Source organism: Belonocnema kinseyi, chromosome 1 (assembly GCF_010883055.1).
Source record: "Belonocnema kinseyi isolate 2016_QV_RU_SX_M_011 chromosome 1, B_treatae_v1, whole genome shotgun sequence".
Classification (NCBI taxonomy): Eukaryota; Metazoa; Arthropoda; class Insecta; order Hymenoptera; family Cynipidae; genus Belonocnema; species Belonocnema kinseyi.
Genome location: NC_046657.1, coordinates 178,574,786 through 178,600,112, shown reverse-complemented (window position 1 = coordinate 178,600,112; position 25,327 = coordinate 178,574,786). Strand labels below are relative to the sequence as shown.

The window sequence follows — 25,327 nt, the reverse complement described above, 5'->3', positions numbered from 1 at the left end:
GAGGGAGCTCTTCTTAATATTTTGACACCAAAATCATGTCGATACACCTTACCGACTGCGAGTAAAGCCACCCACGCTTTAACTTGACAGACTGTAGGTTGTGTTGACTTGTTTTGAGTGTATTTTTTTATTGCTTTATCAATTTCTTTGTTCATGCAATCGCTCTATATTAGGATTTGTTTAAAGTTTTGTCATTCCTTTTTAAAGATATCTTAATCTGTTCTGTAGATAGCTCTGTATACAAAGGAGTTGATAACTGATTGTTTTTAAGATAGGTGGTGGTGGGGTATTGTTTCTATGGGTGGGTTTTCTGTAAACTTCATGTCCTAATGTGTTATCAGATCTTATGTCACCTAGCAGTCCAGGAAAGGCAATTTTCTGTTTGGGTAAATTTCCATGGTTAACTGTATATTAGGGTGTAATCAATTGATGAAATCGGAAAACTTGTGTAGTTTGTCTCGTCCATGTCTCCAGATGACAAATATGTAGTCAACGTAACGGAACGAAAATTCCGGTTTAAGCTCGGATTGGTTGAAGATTTTAGTCTAGATGTTTCGTAAAGATTTTATCTATTACATGTGAGATTGGAGATCCCATTGTTGCTTCTGAGGTCTTTTCGTGGAATTGGCTATTGAAAGAAAAGTAAATATTATTGAGACAGTGTTCTATCAAAGGCAGAAGATCTGAGGGGTAGTTTTCAAAGGATTTAATAATATCAATTGTATGAGATTTGATACTTTTGTAAAGAGAGATACTACGGCGAAACTACCCTGGCGGACCGAAGGAACCCAATGGAGCCTCTACAAAGTATCCGTAAAGACCCCATTGGGTCCCCATTCGGTTCCTTTTTAAAAAACTCCAAAAAACAGCAAAATCAACTTTTAAATGGTCAAAATGCGGATTCTACGTTAAAATTCCCTATAAAAGGTCACGGAATAATCGCAATATTTTTTTTTGCAACGGTAAAAATTTAAAAAAAAATTTAAGACGTATAACTCCTGTTGATTGCTACACTTCAAACGCATCATCTGTAAATAGCAGTCAACAGGCGTTATAGAAATTATATATATTTTTAACTCTTTACCGCCGCACAAAAAGAAGTATTGCGATTACTCCGTCAGTTTCCAATATAAAATTTAATGTAGAATAGGCATTTCGACAGTTTAAAAGTTGATTTTGCTGTTTTTTCTGAAGTTTTCTTACGGGTACTTTATAGAGGCTCTATTCAGTTTCTTCGGTCTGCCAGGGTAGTTGAGCGTCATGTCGAAACAGGACAAAGCAATATTTTTCCAAGAAAACATATAGAATCAATTGAAATCATAAAACACCCTAATAACATCAATAGAGACAATGGATATAATACCAATCCGATTTGATGTTACGTCCTTTCGGTTTTTTTTTTTTTTTTTTTTAAGACTTTATTGGCCAATCAGGACGACCATTCTCCATGGTGGGGCGTTCAAGAAATCACATGCATTTTAGAAAGTACATATAAGAACAAAATAACATCAAACCTCCCCTAGCGGACCGAAGGAACCCAATGGAGCCTCTACAGAGTATCCGTAAAGACCCTATTGGGTTCCCATTCGGTTCCTTTTTAAAAAACTTGAAAAAACAGCAGGATCAATTTTAAACTGTTGAAATTCGGATTCTACGTTAAAATTCGCTGTAGAAGGTCACGGAATAATCGCAATAGTTTTTTTTGCAACCGTAAAAAGTTAAAATATATATAAGACGTATAACGCCTGTTGACTGCTACACTTCAAACGCATCGTCTGTAGAATCCGAATTTCAACAATTTAAAAAATTATTTCGCTGTTTTTTCGAGTTTTTTTAAAAAGGAACCGAACGGGGACCCAATGGGGTCTTTACGGGTACTTTGTAGAGGCTCCATTCGGTTCCTTCGGTCCGCCAGGGTCAGTATCAGGTTAGCCCTAAAGAAATGAACTGCACTGTTAATGGAAAATCGGCAAGATTCGGAGTTTTGCACACGATTGAACCCTGAAACACCTCTTTTTATCATAGGGGGTCATTAGTTTTTATACGCTCGTTATCCAAATTAGTTGATTCTGTTATTATAGTACCCTTGTGAAAATAAATAAAGATTTAATACCATTTGAAGACCAGTTTCTAACATCATTTGGTCTTTTTCTTGTATGTACCCTTCAGCTTATACCTGCATTACTTGTAGGGTATTGAAATGGATGCTACGCTCTCTCTTTCTCTCTCTCTCTCTCTCTGAAATAAGGATAGCCGTCTGTATCAAAAGACTGCCAGTGCGGGCAAAAGGACTGTAGTCTTCTGGGGACCAGAAAATATTAGTTTAAGACCGCTTTGAGACAGGCCTATACATGCCTACAGTGTTGGCTTGAGTTGATATTTCTTTTCACGAGGTGTCAATTTCAAAAATGCAAACTTGTGAATTTCTTTGGTTTCTTTAGATATTTCATCAACAATCATTCCGAAATTACTGAATGTATCAGTTGTACGGTTATTACTAGAAGTAACTAACGTCTTGCTATTTTCATCAACTGTCATATCAATACCCTAGTAAAAATGATGATTAGGTATCAATAGAAACTGCTTAGAATACATATAGGACGGAGACAGAATCTTATATCGACCTAAGGGGTTGCAAATAGGATTCTTATTCTAAGTTGGTTTATAACCGTTCTTATTCGGTATTTATATTCTTTTGTTCAATTCTTCTAAAAGTATCTAAGTGAAAACAATTACGTATTTTTTACTGCAAATGTTATTAAATTCAAAGAGCTAAAAGTATGTAATTGCTTTTTACACAGGTCCTGTTATCAAAGATGATTAAGTTTATAAAATTATTTACATAGTAGATGCTCTTGTTTTTACTTCGAGACTTTTAAAAATAATGTTACTAGAATTAGGATGATCAGATTAAATTTTATGCTGGAGAATTTTATTTATATAAAATAATTAAACATTAAAATAAAAATATTTAAATAAAACGTTTTAAATCCATATACCTTATCGTCTGAAGTTAGAATTCATAACGCAATTTTCATTCAAATTAAATTATTTTTTCTCTGTTACTCCAAAATTCCATTTTATGGTTAAAAAATTATTTTTATGCATTTTTTCAATCATTATTTATTATTTTAGTTTATTCCTTTATTACCTATTTGCCCTAGGTTAAATTATCACTGACATACGCACTCAAAAACACTCACCCGCATACACACACACTTTATAGTAAAACTCAGCGCGTTACATTCGAAGTTCGCACTGGTCAGTATTCTGTAGGCCCGCAAGCTAGACAGGCTCTGAGGTAGGACCTCCGCTGCGAGTAGACGGCTAGTTTCGTATACCTACCATGAATGACCCTTTCATTGTTATGAAATTACAATAACTGAAATTATAAAGACATGGCTCGATTAAATTTTAATTATCTGAATGAATTTCGTGATATAATTTTAAAAAGATGAAAAAAAAGTTCATGAAAATCGGTTAGTACCACCTTGATCAAAAAGTTTTAGGACTTTATTTTTAAAATCAAAAATACAATTTTATTCATGACAATCGATATTGTCCCCTTCAAAGTACTCCCCATCGACTGCAACGCACTTATGCCAGCGCTTGAAGTCGCATGGAGCCAAATCAGGTGAATTCACCTAATTTGGCTGCCTGCAACTTTTTCCTTCACTACATTAATCATTCATTTCTAATGTTGAGATTTCTTTGTGGCTTAATAATATAGTTATATTAGAAATATATGGATAGTTATATATAGTTATATTAGAAATTATAGATATTGAAAGAAACTTTCTTCTGTTCCCAGTTATGGGAACAGTAAAAATAAAAGAATAAATAAAAGTAAGAATAAAAACTAATATTAAAACTTTGAAATGTATCATTGTTTATTCGTTCATCACCAAATTATTTATAATAACTATTAAATTATATTATTAAATTATCTGACTTGAAATTAATGCATTAAAATGAAATTTGAAATAATGGCGAGATTTTTTTAATGTACGGGAATCAGTGTCGGAATCGATTTTTCGTTTCTCAGAATCGACATTTTTTGAGAATCGAAGAATCGACCCTCGTCGTCGATTCTGGAACCCTACCATATACTAACACTCAGTGGTGTCAGAACGCCGATATTTCTGGCATGCGCAGAACAAATTCATGCGTATTTTAGGTTTATGTGACCCCATGTGTCAAAAACAAAAAATTGACTATTATTATTTATAGACCTAAAAAGATTTAAAAATTAAGGACAAGCGAGCGAAGGAAGGGACGGTTCTGTCTTAAATTTTCAAATTTTCACTAAGCATTATTATTAAATAAAGCCAAAAATATATTGATCTCCATCGTTGTAAAAATCCAGTTTCAAAACTATAAGCATACAAGAATAGAATTATGTGATAAATAAAAGATAAACGACAAGCACTAAAGAATTTTTGAAGCTTTAAAGTTCATCTTGAAAACGTTCAATATCCTGCAAATGATCTCCGTAATCCGTTGCTTCACTGCCGACGAATGCATCGTGATGTTGTAGTATCTCCTCGAAAGATAAACGATTGTCATGATCGTCATCCGCAGCCGCAAATAGGTGATCCACCTCATCTCTTGCAATGTCACTGAAAATGGGGTTTTTAAGGATTATTTCACGATATTATTTGAAGACTTTTCAGTAAGCGAAAAATACATTGAAGCTCCGTTTTCTAATAAAAAATTCTAATAAAGGAATCACATTTAGAATGTTTTTCTAATCTTAAAAAGAGCATTTAACGAAAATTTCGATATATCTACTCATGTTTGTCTTTTTATCTTGATGATTAATTGGTGATTAGATATTATGAAGATAGTGTACAGACATTTGTGGATTTTGATGAAAAAGTGAAGCTGGAATAATATCAAAGTTCATTCCACTTTGAATATTTCAAACCTCAGTGTTATTTGTAAAAAGGTAACTTTTAGTTAATTTATATATGTATGAATCGTCCGTCTATAGTTTTATAAGGTCGTAAGTTAAAAAATGAAATTTATTAGAAAAAAAATTTGTAAAGTTAAGCGTACAGAAGTTCCTAACCAACTTGCTGTACAAATTTATCTGAAAAAGCTAAGCAATATTTTTTTTAGTTGTTAGGAACCCAAATTATTTTAAGCCTACGTAAATAATAAATTAGGTCTTATTCTACTAAGTGTAGGTTTCGCGAAAAAAAAGAAATAATTCTTAACACTGAGAACCGATCATTTCTATTTATGCAGTAGTTTATATATTTCATAGATCATGACTTTAATTATACAGCGAGAATGTCAAAAAATAGTAAATTTCAGTATCTTTTTGCTCTATCACATCACACGAACTTTTTCATACTCTGCGTCTTAGCTCGATGAGACAGTGGAACTAACCCTTTAAGGCGGTTGGAACGGGGCGCACGAAAAAATTCGAAATCTATAAAAGACTCAGCACTTACCACCGGTCGATGATAATTCGATTTGGAGGTTTTAAAAATGAACTTCGAAGATTTTCCCAACCCGGAAAGGGTTTTCGCGGTTGTGGAATGTGCGCTTAGTATCTATTTTTTCGAAAAAATTGGATAACTGCTAAAAAATAAAAGAGTAATGTGGTTCAGCAAACGACGTGAATCGATCAGGAAGACGACTTGCAGCTGTTGGCGTTGATAGCTCAGCCGTACTTGATCGTATTACCAAAAATGTACTGTCTGTAAAAGTTGCATCCGTCTTGGCGGGAATTTTAAATTAAAATGAAATGGCGAATTACGTAGAATTGTATAAATATTTTCTATTCTCGCTTTATAGAACACTATTATTACTCGCGTTCCCAGAATGTGAAACGCCCTCCGAAAGGGACGCTCAGAAACCTCACAAAAATTTCGTATTGATAGAGAGAAAATTATTGTTAGAATATCTTGCAGGAGAAGTGTAGAGTTCTCATTGAAAATAACATTATCTTTAGATCTACGCAGACGTTAAAAAATTATCGTTCTTTATATATCAAGACATAGAATAGAAATTATTCTACACAGCAGATATCGAATTTAGTAACAATTTTTTGCAGAGAAATTTTGCAACAAATAAGCAAATAACTACATTACAGGCGCGTACTTCTTACAAATTATTATCTACGTCCTTTTTCACAAAGATTCATTATTCTTAGATATGGATATTGTGAACTTGGAAAGATTCAATGTACAAATGAATTAAAATGGAAATTAGTCTGTACCAAGGGGTGACTCGCCATGCAAATGCGCTGAGTCAGTTTTGTGAAGGACGGCAGAAAATGAAACACTGGCGCCACTAGCGCGAAGCCCTACATTTTAATGAAAGCTGATTGGAATCATGGTAGATTTAGTATTTTTCGCAGTTTTTGTAATATTTTGAACATAGTGGATAATAATTTTAAAACGTTAAGCTTGATCCAAACAAGAATGGAGATATAAATTAAATATGGAGTAAAAACATTGATGTAAAAACATTCAGGAGACGACTGAACCCGTTTAAACATAGTATAAAAGGTTTTTTTCCGTTACAAAAAATGAGGTTGAACGTTAGTAAAAAGTAATTAAGTGCGAATAAAAGTATTTTATTGTTAAGCCTCGACAGGAAGTGTGTAAATTCCACTTTTTAATGGATCAAATAATTTGTAAAAAAGAAGTTGTCAACAGGAGTTATACGTGTTATTTTTTTTTTTTTTAATTTTTACCGTTGCAAAAAAAAAAACTTTTGCGATTATTCTGTGACCTACTATAGGGAATTTTAACATAGAATCCGAATTTCCAAAATTTAAAAGTTGATTTTGCTGTTTTTTCGAGTTTTTTGAAAAGGAACCGAATAAGGACCCAATGGGGTCTTTACGGGTACTTTGTAGAGGCTCCATTCGGTTTCTTCGGTATCCCAGGGTATTACGGTTAATTGACACCGATGGACTTTAAACTAAAATAATCGAATGGTTGTGACGGTTTCATTGATTTTTAAATGTTTGCTATATTCTTCTTGTTTTCGAATTTTTAGATTATGCTAATTGTGTGAAAACTGCAGTTTTAATGAGTTTTTAAATTTAAAAACTGTTTCAAGATCCATACTATCATTAGCAAAAATGTAAAAGTAACATTAATGACAGTTTTGAATTATCGCTGAGTTAAAAAATTTATTTACAATTACATTAATTTATTGTTAAATCCAAGTATTAAAGTAAATTATAAATGTAAAATAATGATTGTCTTGCAGTCAGAATCGTACAAGAAATCAAAATTAAAACCAGGGGTTTTGCCATCTCAATTTCCAAACTGTCCTAAGCATTGTTCGAAGGCTCATTTTTTATTAGACATTTCAGAATCCTTTGTCAAAAAATCGCGCTTCACTAAACAAAGAGGTTTTTTAGCAGCAAGAAAATCATTATTTTACAATTATAATTTACTTTAATACTTGACTTTAATAATAAATTAATGTAATTGTAAATAAATGTCGAAACTTAACGATAATTCAAAAGTGTAATTAATGTTACCCTACTGATAGAAATCTTAGATTATTCTCCGGCGAAATAGCCTGGCCGGTTTGAGATTATTTGCAGGTTCGATTTGAATGATTTAGTCTTAGAGATAGTCAGAGAGATTTGGGTCCTTTTCAAGGTCCTTTCAAGAGTGATGCGACGGTAATATAATGTTCCTTTTGTATTCGTTACGTACCAGGCGGGCAGAGTTCCATTTACGAGAAACGTTGTATTAATTCCAATTTTAAACATTTAAAAAAAAGTTAGATAACTGAAATCATCGAAACCCGTAGATTCGGAATTATTATGTTTTAGACTGTTAACTATTAAATTTAAAAAAAGCTATTTCTAAATTTTAATCTGAAAGCTTAACAAAGGACTGTTGCGTGTCGGCTACCCTATTGATATAGCCTCTCTGCTTGTTATTTATGATCGAATCTTATTTTGCTGGTTATTTATGATCGTATTTTTATTTCAATTTCGGAAAGGAAATTTTAAAGCCTTTAAAACATTTACATGAGCTACCTGGACCTTTAAATAAATCTAGCTGAGTGCCTGCGGAGAATTTCTCAGAGCTTTTCAAAGTTTTGAGAATCTTTAGCACATACTCTGAGAGACAAACAGACGATAAAATTATGACATATCATGATTTCTTATATGCAAAACAATAACAAACAGACAGACCGGACGTTGCAGGGGTGGCGCCAATGTTTCACGACTCACCGCTCTTCACAAAACTGACGCGCACCTATGATGCAAAAGCGAAAATCGTGTAACTCCCCTGGGCTGCTCAGCAGATGTGGAATTTAGTAACCATTTTTTGAAGGAAAAATGTGCAAACTATTGTTTACGTTCTTATTCGCAAAGATTCATTATTCTTAGATATCGAAGTATTGCACTCGGAGAGATGCAATGTAAAAACTATTTAAAATAGAAAACAGATTCTGAGAATGCGAGTAGTATTAGTGTTCCATTAAGCGAAAATAGGTTGTACAATACTTAACTTATTTATACGATTCTACGCAATGCGCCACTAATATATGTGTTTGCATGTTACAACATAACAAGATATGTGCATATTTCAATAAATATGTTGTTTAAAAAAAAATTATGATCAATTATTATCAGCGAGTTCACGGCGGCATCCTTTTATCAATTGCCACAGTTTTCCTATGCTGAGATGAAGTAAGCCATGCCAATAAACAATAAAATTATAAAAAAAGAACACAAGTTGCATTTTATTCTAATTTAAAATTCTTGCGAAGACGGATGCGTGTTTTACCGACAAAGCATTCTTGTTAGTACGAACAATTGCGGCTGAGCTATCAACGCCAACAGCTGTGAGTCCCCTTCCTGCTCAATTCACATAATTTGCTGAACCCCATTAGGGCGCTTATCATTATTGCAGATCAGCAGATTGCACTCAGAATGTCCCCAGGAGTAAAAGAGATGGGAACTGTATGTTCTGTTATCTCTTTCACTCCTGCGAACTTTCTGCATGCAATCTGATCTGCAATCGTATGAAAGCACCCTTACTCATATTTTTTAGCAGTTTCCCGCTTTAAAAAAAAATTAGTCAGCGCACATACCACAACCATGAAACCCCTTTCGGCATCGGGAAAATTTCTCCATTTTTGTACGCTCCGTTCCAACAGCCTAAAGGGCATGTGATACTTAAAAAATGATCGATTTTACCAGTGTTCGGTTCCCTCGGTTTTTTTCCTATAATAATAAAGAATTTGTCTTTAAATTTTTTAACATGATAGCGAACATCCTAAGGGACGTCCTCGGACTCTTTTTTTGTGGGTTAATTAAAAAAAATTAAGTTTGATAAATTTGATGTGTTTGTGTATTTTGAGGTTATGTGCGTTACAATTCTTTCTCATAATTATTCTTGAGTGCTACCGATAGCATCGGTTCGACAGAGACCTTCATTATCGGAATGACAGAGAGCTGAAAAACGATCATAATCGCAAAATGGTGCCCACACATAATATTTTTATTTATCACAATCATTTTTGTTGTTATTCTTCTTAAAAAAGGAGAGTGCGAGGATGTCCGTTATAATATTTGATAGAATCTCTGAATTCAGTTTCTAAAAATTTTCATTTTCGTGGAAAAAAAGCCAAGGGAACTGAACCCAAATTACCACATGAGGAAGTATCATATGCCCTTAAGGGCAAGTGATATTTCGTCGTGAGATAGATCGGGCTCAGTTCCCCCGGGTTTTCATCCACAAAAATTAAAATTTTCAAATGCTGAATTCGACGATGCTATAAAATAGTATAACGAACATCTCCGAACTCTTTTTTTGAAGGATACCAAAACAATTTTATTATGGTAAATAAAAATTGTATGGATGTGCAATATTTTGAGGTTAGGACCGGTTTTCATTTACGGGGACATTAGTTACTATGTTTTTTTTGCTTGTCCCAAGTTTTCGACCAAAAAATTGTGTAGTTTGGAAGTAAAGCTGGGGATAATTGTAACACAAATACCCTCAAAATATATACACATTAATCAAGTTAACAAAATGATTTTTTCTTAATTATTCCATAAACGAAGAGTTCGGGGACGCCCGTTAGCATGTTCGCTTTTATTTGCCAAATTTTGAAAAATGTTTATTATTATAGGAAAAGCCTGGGGAAACTTACACTGATAAAATCGATCATTTGCTAAGTATCACATGACCTTTAGCCTAAAGAAAGAAAAATAAGTAACAATGTAAATACTGCGAAAAACCGCTGACCAAAAAAGAAGGAAATAGTAATAAAGATTGGAACTTCAAATTCGGAGGTAACATTAATATGAAAAGTACAAGAGAACTCAACAAAAGTAACATGATAGTAAAAGATAGCGAAATTTCCCTGGAACATATCAACTCTAACCATTCCCAAAAAATGCTCAAATTCCTGCAATAAGTCCTATAAAGGATATCTCAATCTTAATATTCATCATCACGAGCAACAAATTCCAACCCCTCGAAAGCATCCTCACCCACCACACTGGTGACGACTCAAGCACAGAAAACTCTTTCAACTTAGGCAAATCTAGAATTAAGAGAGAAAAAAGAAGTCAGGCAAGATTTTTTATAATAGCAAATACGAGTAAAAAAGTTACTAATCTAAGAAAGTTAAAAAGGGAATTTTAAAAAGTAAATGAGATAATGAAAACGAAAATGAAAAACAAAAGGGTTAATTTAACAAATAAAGCGATGAGATTAAATAATTTATCAGATAATCCATGTAAAATTTACGAACAAAATAACTGTTTGCCAGAATTTTATAAAGGAATTGTCGAGATTAACGAAAGCCAAAAATCACAATTAAAATACTTTTAAGAGACAAAATAAAAGTATATTTGAAAAAATTTAGGGCGACCCACCTAACAAAACATGAAATTGACGTCCAGGGCCACGATTCTATCAAATAGCGCTATTACCACATGAGGCCAAAAACCAAAGACATAATTGATAAGACAGTGGCTAAATTATTAGAACAGGATATAATAGAACTCTCTTGTTCAGATTGGTCAAACTCTATAGTAATGATGATAAAACTGGAAGAAGATTACAGATTTTGTTCAGACTTAAGAAAGGTTAACAATATTTATAAAAAGAACATTTACCCAATTGCACTCATGACCTAAAGAGTAGATACTTGAAAATCAGCAAAATTCATTTCTAAATTTAACGATAAGTCCGGACAAATGTGAGTTCGGCTGCTCGGAAATTAAATACTTAGGTTTTAAACTAATGACAAAGGACTCCAAATAGGTGACGATAAAATAAAACAAATCCTAGAAATCCCTAAATCTAAAGGTATTAAACAATTACAAGGAATAATAGGGATGGCAAGTTGCTACAGAAAATTTATCCCACACTTTGCCGTAATAATAGAAGCAATGAACATCTTACCTGCACAAAATTTACTCAACCCTTCCAAATCGAAACCGACGCAAGCGATATAGGACTAGGAGCCGTACTTAAGCGTGAATCCAAAGAAAAGATACATCTAAAGCTCCGAACTCCGTAAGGAATTTCAACAAAACTTCAAAAACCATAAGAACGACGAATTAAAACGAGCCAACAAAAGAAAAACTCGACAAGAAAAGGAATGAGAATCATCATAGGAAAAACCCGCAAAAGTAGGGAAAATGCTAGAAAACAAAGAAAAGAAGAAGAAAAGACAACTGCCACTCGTACGATATTACGTAAGTTTGAGAGTGCATCGGAATGAGAGAGTATAAAAAGGGCGGGAAAGCCGAAAAACGGGAGATGGGATCTCGCAGCTGAAAAGCTCGGATCGGAGGCGAAAATTGGAAGAAGGGGTCGAGGATTCATCCTCTTTCTCTCCTATCTAAAAAAGTCATAGTTGTTGGAAATTTGAATAACTAGTTTCTCTGAAACTCTTTATTCTCTGTTGCATCTGAGCATTTTATAAAAATCTGACCAGGACGATTCATCTCCTGATTCATTTAAAATAAAGAAATACTCTGAGACTAAAAACCGAAACGAGATAATTCTGAGGAAATTTTATATTTTTTCCGAGAGCATTATTTTATTGAGCATTTTGATTTTCCCTGAGAATAATATAATTTAAATTTGAAAATAAAGAGTTTTAATTCTCCCTGAGAATAATTGAATTGATATAAAAGAAAGAGAGAATATTTTTTATTCTCCATGAGAATAAATTGAATTTGAGATTTGACGATTGATATTCTCAATGAGAATAATTTTTAATATTTTTATTACCATGCACATATTTTGACTCTTAAATTTATATTTGCAGTCGACGTCAAAGGTTCACCTTGACGCTTGCCTAGACAAATAAAATTCAAGATTTATAATTCATAAATCTTGCTGATTGTTTTCATCTGGCAGATACGGTTCACCTCTCTTCCTATTTAGTAAACAGGCAGACAAGAATTTTAATGACGAAGAGTCGCAAGTATTTTTGGGAGATAAATACAAGAAAGAGAAAAGCTTTGCTTTTAGTTTGGAAGGTCTCCGAGTCCCACTTGTTTTTACTTTCCAATATACCGGAAACCGTAAATTCCTTAGGGTTAGCTCTGAACGCTCTCCCTAGCGCCTCCACCCTTCTTAGATTCTCAGTATTTCGGAAGCCAAGCTACCTCCCTTGATAAGGACTCGTAGCCAAGCCTCAACTTATTGAAGGCACGCGCTTATTACCCCTCATTGAGGCGGATTACCTGACAATAGACTGCAGTAGCATTAGCACCTCTGAATAGTTAATAGAAATTAGGACCCAATTACCGTTTTATACCTTTGCGAATAAATCTTAATGAACTTTCCTTGTTATCACTCCGGGTGAAGAAGAGGTCATTTACCTTATTTTGCTGCTCACAGCAAACGTAGTCGATCTATGGGATCTTTAAGAATAGAATAAAGAAAATAAAGTTGGAGTTATTGAGTTATATTGATAATAAATTTTTTAGAGCATTTTAGAAATCTTTTATGTATTATGGACTGGATAAAATGTAAGACCGGTTAATACAAAATAAAGTAAGATGTAAGAAATCCCAGTAAGATTACTGAAGCGATAGCTCGTATAGCTAAGAGAGCCAGAGCTGCCAAATAGAGATTTTGTAGAATTTAATTAATAAAATAAAGTCTAAGGACTAGGAAAATATTAAGTTGTTGATTAGAAAGATCAATTTAGAGCAAGTATAGATGATCACAGTAAAATTAGGTTAGCATAGGCATTTTTGAAATAAAATTATGTATTCTTATGCTAAATAAGAAGCTTATTCTTCTCTCCAGAGATCCCCTTTTTACATTTATTAAATAATTAGATTTTCCGATGACAAATTTCGCGATTTTTTAATTAGTTTTGATTACTGTAGAATCAAACCAAAGGGCCTATGACAAAGCCACCGAACGCGTCCTCGGTTTGCGGATAGAGGGTCCCTGTACCAAGGGTTTCTGTTAAATATGGTTACAAAAAATGAATAGGAAGTCGCGGACAATTGTCCAGGCGTGGTTCCAAAGGAATTAACCCCCAAGCGGAGGTGTGAAACCGTGCCGAAAGCTGAATGGCACCTTAGTGAGGTGTCTAGAACGGTGACTCTGGAATCCCGGGCGACCTTTCAGAGTACGCAGCCTAATCCTTGCATGCAGGGCTCTACAAGGATGGACGAACCCCTTACCCTAGCGTCTCGTGGGAACAACAATGACAACACCAAACATAATTGTAGTAAGTGGGGTTCAAAACAACAGAATGCGCAGGGCTCCCGACAATGGGTGGGCCAACAATGCCGACCACTCTAGAGCTGGGGGAGCCCATCAAAATGGATTCAATGTGATGAATCGGCGGAATCTCGGGACCTTTAGGTGGACGGAGCGACTAAATCACGACTTGCTAGAGTGCTACGATGCGAGTGTGGCTCCTGAACGAGGTTACATGGCACGGCTCCATGCTCTGTGGTATGAGAAACACCCAGAGCTTTCGCACTTTTCGCAGCAACGTCTGCGAAACCATGCCGAACTACTCCGAAAAAGGGGCTATGTAAGCGGAACGCCTACTCCACCACAGCTAGAACAAGCCGGCAACAGAGAAAGAGAGGTGATACTAATACCAATTGCAGGCAGGCATCCAATAGAGGAAGAGCGATGCTTTATGACCCGGAGAAACATCAACACCAAGGTTTCTCTCACGCCTAAAGATCTGGCTGAAATGGATGACCAGCTTCGTGGACATTTTTCCGAAGAATCCGACCTCTGGGCTATAAATTATTGTGTGTATAATGCAACGAGACCTTTGGCCGATGCGAACCGTAAAACAAAACCAACGGTTGATCATAAAACCAAAACACGAATGCATCAACTTGCCATAAAGATAGGCTGGGCAAGACAGTACGCGTCCCGCATTCAGTGTGTGATTGACTACATCACATCTGGCACGAATTTTACCGCCAAGGTTCGAAAGTTCGCGCGCGAACTCCGGACCCGTTATCACTCACTTAACAAGTCAAAGTTGCTGACCATCAGAAAACATATTGTTGACCCATCTCGACTCTTCCGCACCGGGACCAGATTGTATCAAAACCTTCTGGTGGAAGAAGTTTCCTGCAATCCAACAGCAATTGACCCGTATATTCACCTCATATTTAAAGTCGGAAGAGCCGATTCCGGAGTGGTTGGTAGAAGGGCGCACAATTCTCCTGCCGAAAATAGGCCACTTAGCTGACTCGAAGAATTACAGGCCAATCACTTTTCTGAACACACTGCATAGGATATTCACAGCTATCCTAAATGATAGGATTGTTCGGGCAATTGAACCTGTGTGGCAAGAAATGTATGAACAACGAGGTTCAAAGAAAGGCGTAGCGGGATGTCGGGAGAACCTGCTCATCGATAGATGTATCTGCAAAGATGCAGCATTCTACCAGCGTGACCTATCGATGGCCTGGATTGATTATCAAAAGCTTTTGATTCGACTTCCCATATACTTATCATCTGTCTTTTGGAAAGGTTAAAGGTTCATCCGCAAATCGTTAGATGCATAGAGAGATTGATGCCGCTTTGGAAAACCTAATTTACTATCTCATCTGGAGAAAATCGTGTGACAACTAACAAGGTCACCTTTCAGAGAGGTGTCTTTTAGGGCGACACCATGAGCCCACTCCTCTTTTGTTTTACATTATTGCCACTATCTCTAACATTTGGCCATTCCGACAAGGTACAAGGTCACTGATGTATTTTACATGGACGATCTTAAGATCTATGCTAAAAACAAAGAGCAACTACATCTAGCTCTAGGGATTGTCGAACGATATACTAAGGAAATTGTAATGGAATTTGGGTGAGACAAATTCGCAAGGTTTATTTGAAGCGAGGAAAACTTAATGGCATCCCTGAAGGTCCTGAGCTCGTTGATAGAAGCGCTATACGACACCTATGCGCTGGGCAGACTTATACATACCTGGGCTTGCCGCAGAGTTGCATTCTGGATATAAGCAGATACAAACGTCTCATTCGGCATGCATCTTAAGTCTTCTGTTCCGCGACTGTACATCGCACGCCGTCAAGATGGTCGCGGAAGATTGAGTCTTGAATGTCTTCATAACAGGATTATTCTGGGTACAGCACATAGAGTCGCAAATGGAAGAGACCCTATTCTTAAAATGGTCAGGAATCACGAAGAAGTGGGCAAAGGAGCGTTTCTGTACAAAGCAGCGGAGGAGGCTGCTGAAGCACTCGGACTTGACTGCAGTATTAGGGGTGAGCAAAATGCATGAAATCTTATCTATCCCGAGTACTCACTCCTGAAAGCAAGGTTTAAAAAAGCACAACAGAAAAACTTTCGTGAACAGATCCTCGATAAGAGGATGCACGTTATCTTCCACAGAAATGTGGAGGATCAGTCAAGTTCGTGTGAGCTAACGTTTGCTTTCCTTAAATCGCCCGGATTGAAGTCTGGTACGGAGGGTTTCATTTTGGCATGCCAAGACGGTGTCATTTCCACCTTAACATATCGTAGCCACATTTTGAGCCAAGACATTCCCGATGGTAGCTGCAGGGCGGGCCATGCACACTCGGAGCATTTAGCTCACTTACTATCTAGTTGTCCAACTCATGCGGGAACGACCTACATCCAAAGGCAGAATGCGGGACTAAGATAGCTTCCTGCATCCATCTCGCACCTTGGCATATTTTTGGCATGCTGTTATGGCTGTAAGGTTGCGAACCAGCGATAGCTTTGCACCTCTGAGAGCATCGATTACAAGCAACGAGGGGCTAGGGAAAGGGTTCGTCCGTCCTTGTAGAGTTTAGAAACTGCATGCAAGGTAAAGCTGCTTACTCTAAGAGGTCGCTCGGTATCCCAAAGTCACCGTTTAAGACACATCGCCCGTGTGCCATTTAGCATTCGGCACGGTTGTCACGCCTCCGCTTAGGGGCTATTCCTTAGGGACAATCCCTGAAAAATTGTCCGTGCCTGCTTATTAATTATTATATCCATATTCAGTAGAAACCCTTGGTAGAGAGAACCTCTATTCACAACCAGAAGATGCGTACGGTGGTTTTGTCATAGGCCATCGATTTGATTCAAAAGGAATCAAAACCGAATACACACACAACTATTGTCTTGCGTATCAGCTGTATTTATTTAATAAATATATTACAAAGGTATTAGTAATTAACGCCTGCTATTAGCCTGGGTACTACGATGTCATAGTTTTCAGAGTCTGCCACGTGGAGGTAACAATGCAAGTTTAGACTCCTTTTATTAAAAAAAAAGTGCGCTTGATTTTTGTGGGTCCCCTCGACTCTCACAATTCGAGGTGCTTGATTTTTGTGAGTCCCCTTGTCTATCACAATTCGAGGCGCTTGATTTTTTTGAGTCCCCTTGCTTCTGATTTTAGAACATATTAAGGCTGTTCGCCTCTTTTTCGCATCGGTTTTCAACTGTTTCAGATTTTCCGTACACTTCTCTGGGTGTCCCCAGGACACTTCTCTGGATTCGCGCCTGTCCGTACCTAAACTTACTATAAAAAATAAGAGTACTCTAAAAAGAAAGAAGAACCTCCTGGAAAATGTTGCGCTCCCTGAACTAAGACGTAGTCCTAGAATATGAAGAGTACGGGAAATGTGAAACAGACGAAAGCTGTTACAAAGAAAAGGCAAACTGCCTAAATAGGTTTTAAAGTGACAGACAAGGGGACTCACAAATTTCAAACAACTCGAATTATGAGAGTCAAGGGGGCTCATAAAAATCAAGCACCGCAATTTTTTTGTTTAAATAAAATGAGTCTAAAACTGTACTGTTATCTCCACGTGTTAGACTCTAGAAACTATGGTTGATAGTACTTAGGCTAATAACAGGTGTTAATTGATAATGCCTTAGGCATATATTTATTTAATAGACATAGCTTATACGTAAGAAAATGGTTAAATTATGTATTTATTTTTAAATCTGAGGCCCAGCGTAAGCCAGGACTCCCATTACATGCGGTCATGTAGCTTATTAAAAACAAATTTCTCCATTTTCTTGTTTATGGTTCTTTATAGTAAAAAAGTCAAGCTTTCTTTTGCGACTAAAAAAAATCAAAGAACCCTAAATTGCAAAAAATATAAAATAAGCAATTAATTTATTTAATTATTATAATATAGGATGAAAGTATGTAAAAAGCAATTTCCAAAACCCTCAGAAAAATATAAATCGCGTAATTAGAAACTAAGTTATAGGCTTTATAAACTACCCGTACAAGCATTGTGGTGGAAAATTCAACCCCCTATCACTTAGGGAGGGGTGATAATCCTGGCCTAGAAATTTGTGAATTACCCCTTCGGAATCTATAATATCCCGTCAAACTCCTCATTTACAAGATTTGAACCACTGGGGCGAATACTAGGAAGGCACCTTCACTTCTGTGTCTCTTTTAATAATAATAAAAATTACATGTTGAAACTCGTGAATTGCCAACCTCAGATTTCAGACACCATCATGTACCGGTGTGTCAAAACAACAAACAACATAAACTTGATTTTAATAATGATTTTAAAATACTCAAAGAATTACTTTAAGGGGGTAAAAGCTACCACAGGGTTCGCATCCAGACCCTTAACCCTGCCGTCGGGGGGCCCATTGTTTCAGCCGATTTGAGCGTTGGGGAAATAGTTTTCTTCAGAATACCGATATTAGCAAATTATTCTTAAAAATGTTATATAGGCTAAGCGGCCAGTAACAACAACAACAACAACAACAGTCCTGCACTGTGTCTCTTTTTCTCTTCCTAATGTATCGTGTTGGTGGATACTGCGTAGGGTTCGTAGTGAAAATCTTGCTTCTTGTTGAAAAAGACTGAACCGCAAGCGCTCGACTCGGTCGAAACAATAGGCCTTCTGACTGCAGAGGTAAGGGGCTGGATAGGAACCCTGTGGTAGATTTTACCCCTTTGAGGAGTCACCTAAAATTAATTGTTTCGATTCCAGATCGGACTAGTGTGATGTCTCCCACCTATTAGCAAATTTTACTTAATGATTAATGGCTTAATTAATTATAATTCGCTTAAATTACTGCTTGGTTAATTTAATTCAAAGAGAATTTCTACCGGCTAACTTATCTGTAATCGTGCAAAATAATAATGCAGATGATCCCAAAATAAATGCCTTTATTGGTGAGTTATTGGTGGGTTATAGGCGAATCGGAACTCGTTCAAATGAAGATCTCAGCTTCGGTGATCCTCATCAATAAATGACCTGATCATGGTCTTCATAACCCTAGTGGTTCTTTCCACAGGCTTAGCCTGAGGATGATACAGGGGTGTGAACGAGCGGTGGGTGCCGAACTCCAACGCAAAGTAGTGCATTATTGGATTCCGTGCCACTGTCCGAATGTAGCACCTTGAGTTCTCACCACCTGGTGACTACTAATTCTAGGAAATCTGCATCAATTCACATTGGCCTTTTTCAAATGTGCCAACTCGATCCATTTGGAAAAGAAGTCCTGAAATACTATCAGGTATTCATGTCCCTTTTTAGTATGAGGGAAAGGACCCATGACATCGATTGCTACGACTTCCATGGCTCCTAGACTATTCGTTGGGTCATAAGCCCTCGTGATTGGGCTTGTTCAGGTTATTGAGTTGACATGTATCACAATTCCTTACGAATGACGTAATGCCCTTGAACATGCCAGGCCAATAATAACGAATTCTGGTCCGACAGTAGGTCTTATGCCGACCCAAATGTGCGGGTTTAGGCGTAAAATGCACCTCATGCATCAGCTCTGACTGGGAGTTCTTCGGAACCAACAGTTTCTTAACATCGTAGTCGTCAATAATGTCTGACATTATTGGATTATTCCGGTATTTAAGGAGCTCTCTGTTTACCACTTTCCAACCATGGTAGTTTCCTGGTGATTTTAACACAGCCTCCCAACGTCTGGCATACCACTCATCCTCGACAGGCACCATGGTCGGAATATGGTCGATTTCTCCATCTTCGAACATAAGGGATAGTGTATCCGGCATTTGGTGCATCGATCCTTTTCGATGAAAAATTTCGTAACTATATTCGGCCTTAATTACTAATTAATAACTAATTAAGGCCCTGGTCGTTTACACATGACGTGTGTTCTATCGATACGTTATATTAGTTAAATTACTGATACTATAAAGAAGTGAAGTTGCTATGAATGTTTAGTGGTGTTAAACTTACCTTCCGACATTGGAGCTTCGTGTTCTTCGTAAGAGGGTCGACAGTCTCTCTAGCTTGTGGAAAGTGTAGTGCATGGTCACATATGACCTGTCTGAATTTGGCAACTAAGGACATTGATATTATCACCAAAGAACAGAAGGTTTGGAACTGCACTAATTGCTCTAAATCTTTGGGCAAAGAAAGTACTCGTCATCGAGGGTCTCTTTTCTCTGTTTCGTCTGAGGGAGATATTAGTGAGCCATGGATGTCTTCTGTCATGCTAGGTCTTAGATTTAAAGTACTAATTTCCAATGCTGTTGCTAAGAGACAGGAATCTGGCCTTCTAAAAATCGCTACCTTGTTGGAGAATTTTAAGGCCAAACAAATGACATTTAATAATTCCTTTGAATTAGCCATCAAGGATATAAAAGTTAATTGATGCAAAATCCTGTTAAAAAAACAAGAATCCAACGACCAAATTTGGACCACAACGAATAAACGAAAACCAAAAAAACCCTATTATAATCTGAAAAAAAATAAATGAAATAAAATTTTCGGAAAAGAAAAAAGAAGAAAGAAAAATGAGAAGGCAGCCAACCACATCCCCTTCATTCTCTTTTTCTTTCTTTCGTTTTTTTTATTTTTATGACCATCAAATTACAATAAAATAAAAATAAAAAAACATAAATAAATTGTCGTTGGATTCTTGTTTTGTTTAACAGGATTTTGCATCAATTTGATTATTGGACGTTAAATGGGATTTTTAATTTGGATTTTGGTTTAATTTAAATTTCGTAAATTTTGATAAAAGTTAATTTTGTTAAAAATACTTCCTGCATTACGGTATTAGAGGAGACCACATCCTCGAACGTGACGGATATCATTAAGCTCTGAATCTGCTTCAGATGAGAACAGGGTTTTTAAGACTCAATTTTCTAGTCTAATGATTGGATGTAATTACCTAGAATATACGCTTTCTTTAACAATTGAGGTTCATGGATTACCTGTCAAATAGTTAGAGAATTTTCCTGCTACTTTCTGCCAGATTGCTGCTGCTTTGGAGGTGCCCATCACAAAAGATGACGTTTCGTCTATTTATCGCCTAAGAGTTCTTATAAGTAATGACATATGATGGAACAACCCACTAATATTGGTAGTTAAACTATATAGCAATCTACTTACGTCAAACTCTTAGAAAATTGCAGGAAAAAGCGTGGATTCACAACTGATATAATTAGATGAAGTGAGAGCGTGCCGCTGTATGTAAGAGAATCGCTCTCTAACAATAATCGGCTTGCATATAATGCAGCTCTTCAACTTAGAAGAAATAAAAAATTAAAGTACCTGTGGACTAATGGGGATAAGATTTTTTGCCGTAAAGAGGATTCAATGACCTTTCTTGTGTACTTTTTTGGCTATTTCTCTTGTATTTTTCTCTACTCTATAATTTTTAAGTACTGAGTTGAATGTTGAGAAGTGTTTTCTGAGAACCTATTGGCTTTATTATGCATGGTTGCTTTGTATTTTTATGTGCACATTTGTTATTAATTTGGTTAACAATAAGTCGCTATGTTTTTGCGTTTTTCTTCGCCTTCGTACATCTAATTTGAGGCAATTTATAAGAGCAATCTGTAAATTCTTTGAAACTACATATTTAAGGGCTTTTGTCCTCACTATCTTTACGTTATTCATTCAGAGTAGAAGCAATTTCAAGTCTTATTATCCACTATTGTTTAGAATTGTTGGTATGAAGGTTGGACTGAGTTGGGTACTGTCAATTACGTAGGGCGCTACCAAATTTTTGCAATACACGAAACCTATTGGAAGAAGAGAGATGATCCTTGCGTCATTAGAAAGAGCATCGAAAATTAGGTAGGAAGAGGAAACATGTTGACTCAGCAGGTCTCAGTACTGTCTAAGCACGCAGTCCGGAACGATTGAGAAATGGCATCGTGGACAAAGGAAGAATATCGTGTGATAATTCAATACAACTTTTCTCGCGGTTTAAGTGTAGACCAAAGTTTTGAGGAAATGTCTCCGGTATTGGGTAAGGATTGTCCGCATCGCACAACAATTTTCCGATGGTACAAACAGTTCGAAAGGGGAAATTTCAGTCTCGCAGACGACTCGCGCTCAGGTCGACCGCCATTAGTGCACCAGCAGTCCATTGAATTCTGCATGAACATTTACATGTTGGGAAGGTTTGTCTTCTATGGGTACCACATGCTTTGACCGAGGAGCAAATGGCAGCGAGAGTAAAGTGGTGCCAAAAAATGCTAAAAAGATTTGAATCGGGATCTTCTCGAGATGTAAATAGTATTATAACAGGCGACGAAACTTGGCTGTATTATTACGACTTTCGAACAAAATCACAAAACAAGATGTGGCTGTTTGAGGATGAGGATGCTTCAGTGGAGGTGCGGAAGATTCGATCTGTAAACAAAAGAATGATTGCAGTATTCTTTGGGAAACGCGGCATTGTGGATAGGGTCGTACTGTAAAACCAGCGTACAGTCACCTCTTCCTGGTGCACTCAGTTATATTTACTTCAAGTCATAAACCAACTCAAAAACATCAGGCCGAAATCTCGACTCTGCACTTGGCTATTCCACCACGACAATGCACCAGCTCACAGAGCGAAGGTCCAGATCTTGCTCCCTGTGACTTTGGTTTGTTTCCGGAAGTAAAAAAACAACGAAAAGAGCGTCGATTGACTAACGAAACTGACCTTTTGACGGCGTGGGACCAAGCGCGTGCAGATCTTCCAGAAGAAAAGTGGCAGGGTTGGTTCGATGACTGGTTCCGACGTATGAAAAAGTGTATTCACTGCGGTGGAAAGTACTTCGAAAAAATATATAAGTTTCGTCTGTATTGCAAAAGTTTCATAGCGCCCTATGTATCTTTGTTATTAGTAGTCTGTACAATCTATGCTGGGGTATTGTTGGATGTACTTTCGCTTATTCTCGATATGGAACTAAATTTACTCTCAATTCCTCTCAGTTCATTATGGATCCTTTCACCAATCCCCAATCAAGTGTAGTTGCGATTAACAATTATGCCCTCTTCCATAGAGCAACAACCCATCTTTATTAAACTTGAATCCCGGAAACTTGACTTCAGTTTGACAGAAGTAGCACTTATCTGGGCTAGCGCCAGATCTGCTTCATTCAAACGTCTAATGGTCCGCTTCAACTAGTAGAAGTGTTTGTCAAAGGTTTCAGCGACGACAATCACGCCGTGCAGATAGGCAAACACGTATGGTCTCACATCTGGGGTGATGACCTTGTCCATCAACCGTTGAAAGGTTGCGTTTGAATTGATACAGCCCTTTTCCTGTGATAGTAAAAGACGTGATAGGCTTACTATCTTCACTTAGAGGAATTTGGTGGTTTTAAATTACAAAATAATAATGCTTATTGCTTTTAAATAATGTATTACGTGCTGCAAACATAAACTTACTAATACAAAATTCTTGTGTCACAAATTTTTCTATTCCTGAAATATATTTCTTCAAATATTTATTATTGGTTTTGTAACATGTTTGCAAATTTACTGTTAATCTATAGAAAAAAGGAATTAGGAAATCGATCTCGCGGATTTCTTTCAAGCTTTTTTTTCTCGTAAATCGCTTTATATTTAAGCAAACGGTTTGCGATTCTTTCATCTGCAATTACGCTCCTAAAAAATCTCCTTGATATAGAAGGGTGTCTCATGCATTTGATTTTAGTCTTCAGTCAGATAGCAGACTTAATTGCCTTGAAAAGGGCTTTGCATGAAATAGAAATATTTAAACGTATATTGTCAAAATTTGATCGTGGATTCTTGTTCATTTTTTGTTTTTTCCCAAGAATTTCGTATTTTAATCATTTTGACTGACCACGAAGAATAATGTTTTTGAAATAAAACAGCTTGCTACACAACAAAATTCAGAATAAATTTCGCGAAAGTAACTCTTGAAAGCAAGCCATTACTTATTACACATGAAATATAATAAAAATTAATAATAGATTTAATACTTTCACGATGATTCATTTTGATAAAAACAGAAATCTCGCTACTCTTTTGATGATATCTGCTCTCGCTGCATTTCTCCGTTTTTGGAGATAAGATTCGTTTTAGAAGTACAATCAGACAGTTTAATGATTAAAACTTGATACACACTAATATAATTTCCAAGTAAAATCGCTTTTAACAACTTACTTATTGCTTGGTACCAGCCAGGAAAGGATTTCTTCATTGTCCAATCTGCCGTCTCGATTTTTGTCATGCTCGTGATCGAACTTGTCTTTTTCAATTAAAAGCCATTCTTTATCTTCGCTTTGCGCTCTATTCTCCAGAAACTCTTGAAAGTCAATATAGCCATCGTTGTTTGAATCTTTATCATCTATTGCTTGTCTTAAGAGCAAAGGAAACATTGCTGGTGTCTCTTCAGGATGCGTGTAAGCTTTAAATTCTTCTGCAGTTAAGTATCCATCATCATTAATGTCAGCGGCTTCAAATGTAGCCTTATCATCACTTATTAACTTGTCATCAAGGGCCAAGTCTTCGGGATCAGATCCGTAAGAATCTTGCATAATTTCTTCCCAGCTTACTTTGCCGTCTTCATTTGAGTCCGCGTCCTCGAGACGATCTTGCGACTCCTCCGTCGACAACATTCTACATAAAAAATATAATTTTTAGCGTCAAAAGTTCAATGGAATTCATAAAGTAAATTGAGAATTTATAAGAGGAGTGCATGTAACGGGGATACAGATTTTACTTAACTTTCGAGAGCGAAGAAATCTTAATCTGACATGAAAAAGTCCAAACAGTTTGCTTGGATAGACTTTTATAACTTTCTATAAACAAGCATAAATAAATTTTAAGAAATGATATGCATGAGAAATAAATTAAAGGTACCTAAAAATATATAAGCGGAAGTTGGGTTACAAATATTGAGATATGAGAATTAAGAATCCAATATTAGGCCTAGAAAATGTTTTGTAATTATTTTTAAAAATGTTTAAAAATATCCCTTGATAATTGAATACGGCACAAACGTAGAATTTAAATGTTCGTCTTCAGAAAATTTTTTGATGCAAACCTTAAGATGATAATCATCATAAAACATTTAAAACATAGGTATTCCTCAGCAAAAGGATGCAAACATCCTCTTACTGTCCTTAATTGAACTCTTTATTTTAAATCTCAATACTTAAAACAAAAATTCAGATTATATAGATTTAGGTTCTTTTAATTAATTTCTCATGGATGTGAATTTTTTTTAACTTTATTGTTTGTTCATTAAGTGTAGAAAAATTGCAAAATAATATTGTTTATTGCTTTAAAATAATTGATAACAAAATTGATGTGTCAAAAAAAAATGTTAGTATTCGGCAAACTACTCTGTAGCCTAGAATCTAGACCATTACTCTATCGCTGGTTTCTCGACCGCTCCACAATTCGACCGATAATCATTTCGTGCGGATTTCTATCAACTCTTACTTCTCGTTAACCGCTTTCTATCATAGCAAACGGTTTGAGCTTTCTTCATCTCAAATTAAACTTTCTTCGCTCACAAAAACTTATCAAACTGCGAGTTCCCCGTTACGCGCACTTCTTTTGTTAAATTATAAATTTTTAAACACTTGTAACAGTTTCGAAACGTCGTTATATCAAATCTTCACTATGTT

At 36.1% G+C, this 25,327-nt stretch overlaps 1 protein-coding gene across 1 annotated transcript in view; it reads right to left on the bottom strand.

Moving 5' to 3' along the window:
* Positions 1–4,315: 4,315 nt before the first annotated feature.
* LOC117167681 (reticulocalbin-2) overlaps positions 4,316–25,327 on the bottom strand; it is a 174,750-nt gene continuing 153,738 nt past the window's right edge. The window contains exons 3-4 of the mRNA XM_033352798.1: positions 23,856–24,311; positions 4,316–4,619 (exon numbers count right to left, since the gene is read on the bottom strand). Of these exons, the coding sequence (XP_033208689.1) occupies positions 4,448–4,619; positions 23,856–24,311 (628 nt within the window). The 3' untranslated portion in view covers positions 4,316–4,447. The remainder of the gene's footprint in view (positions 4,620–23,855; positions 24,312–25,327) is intronic.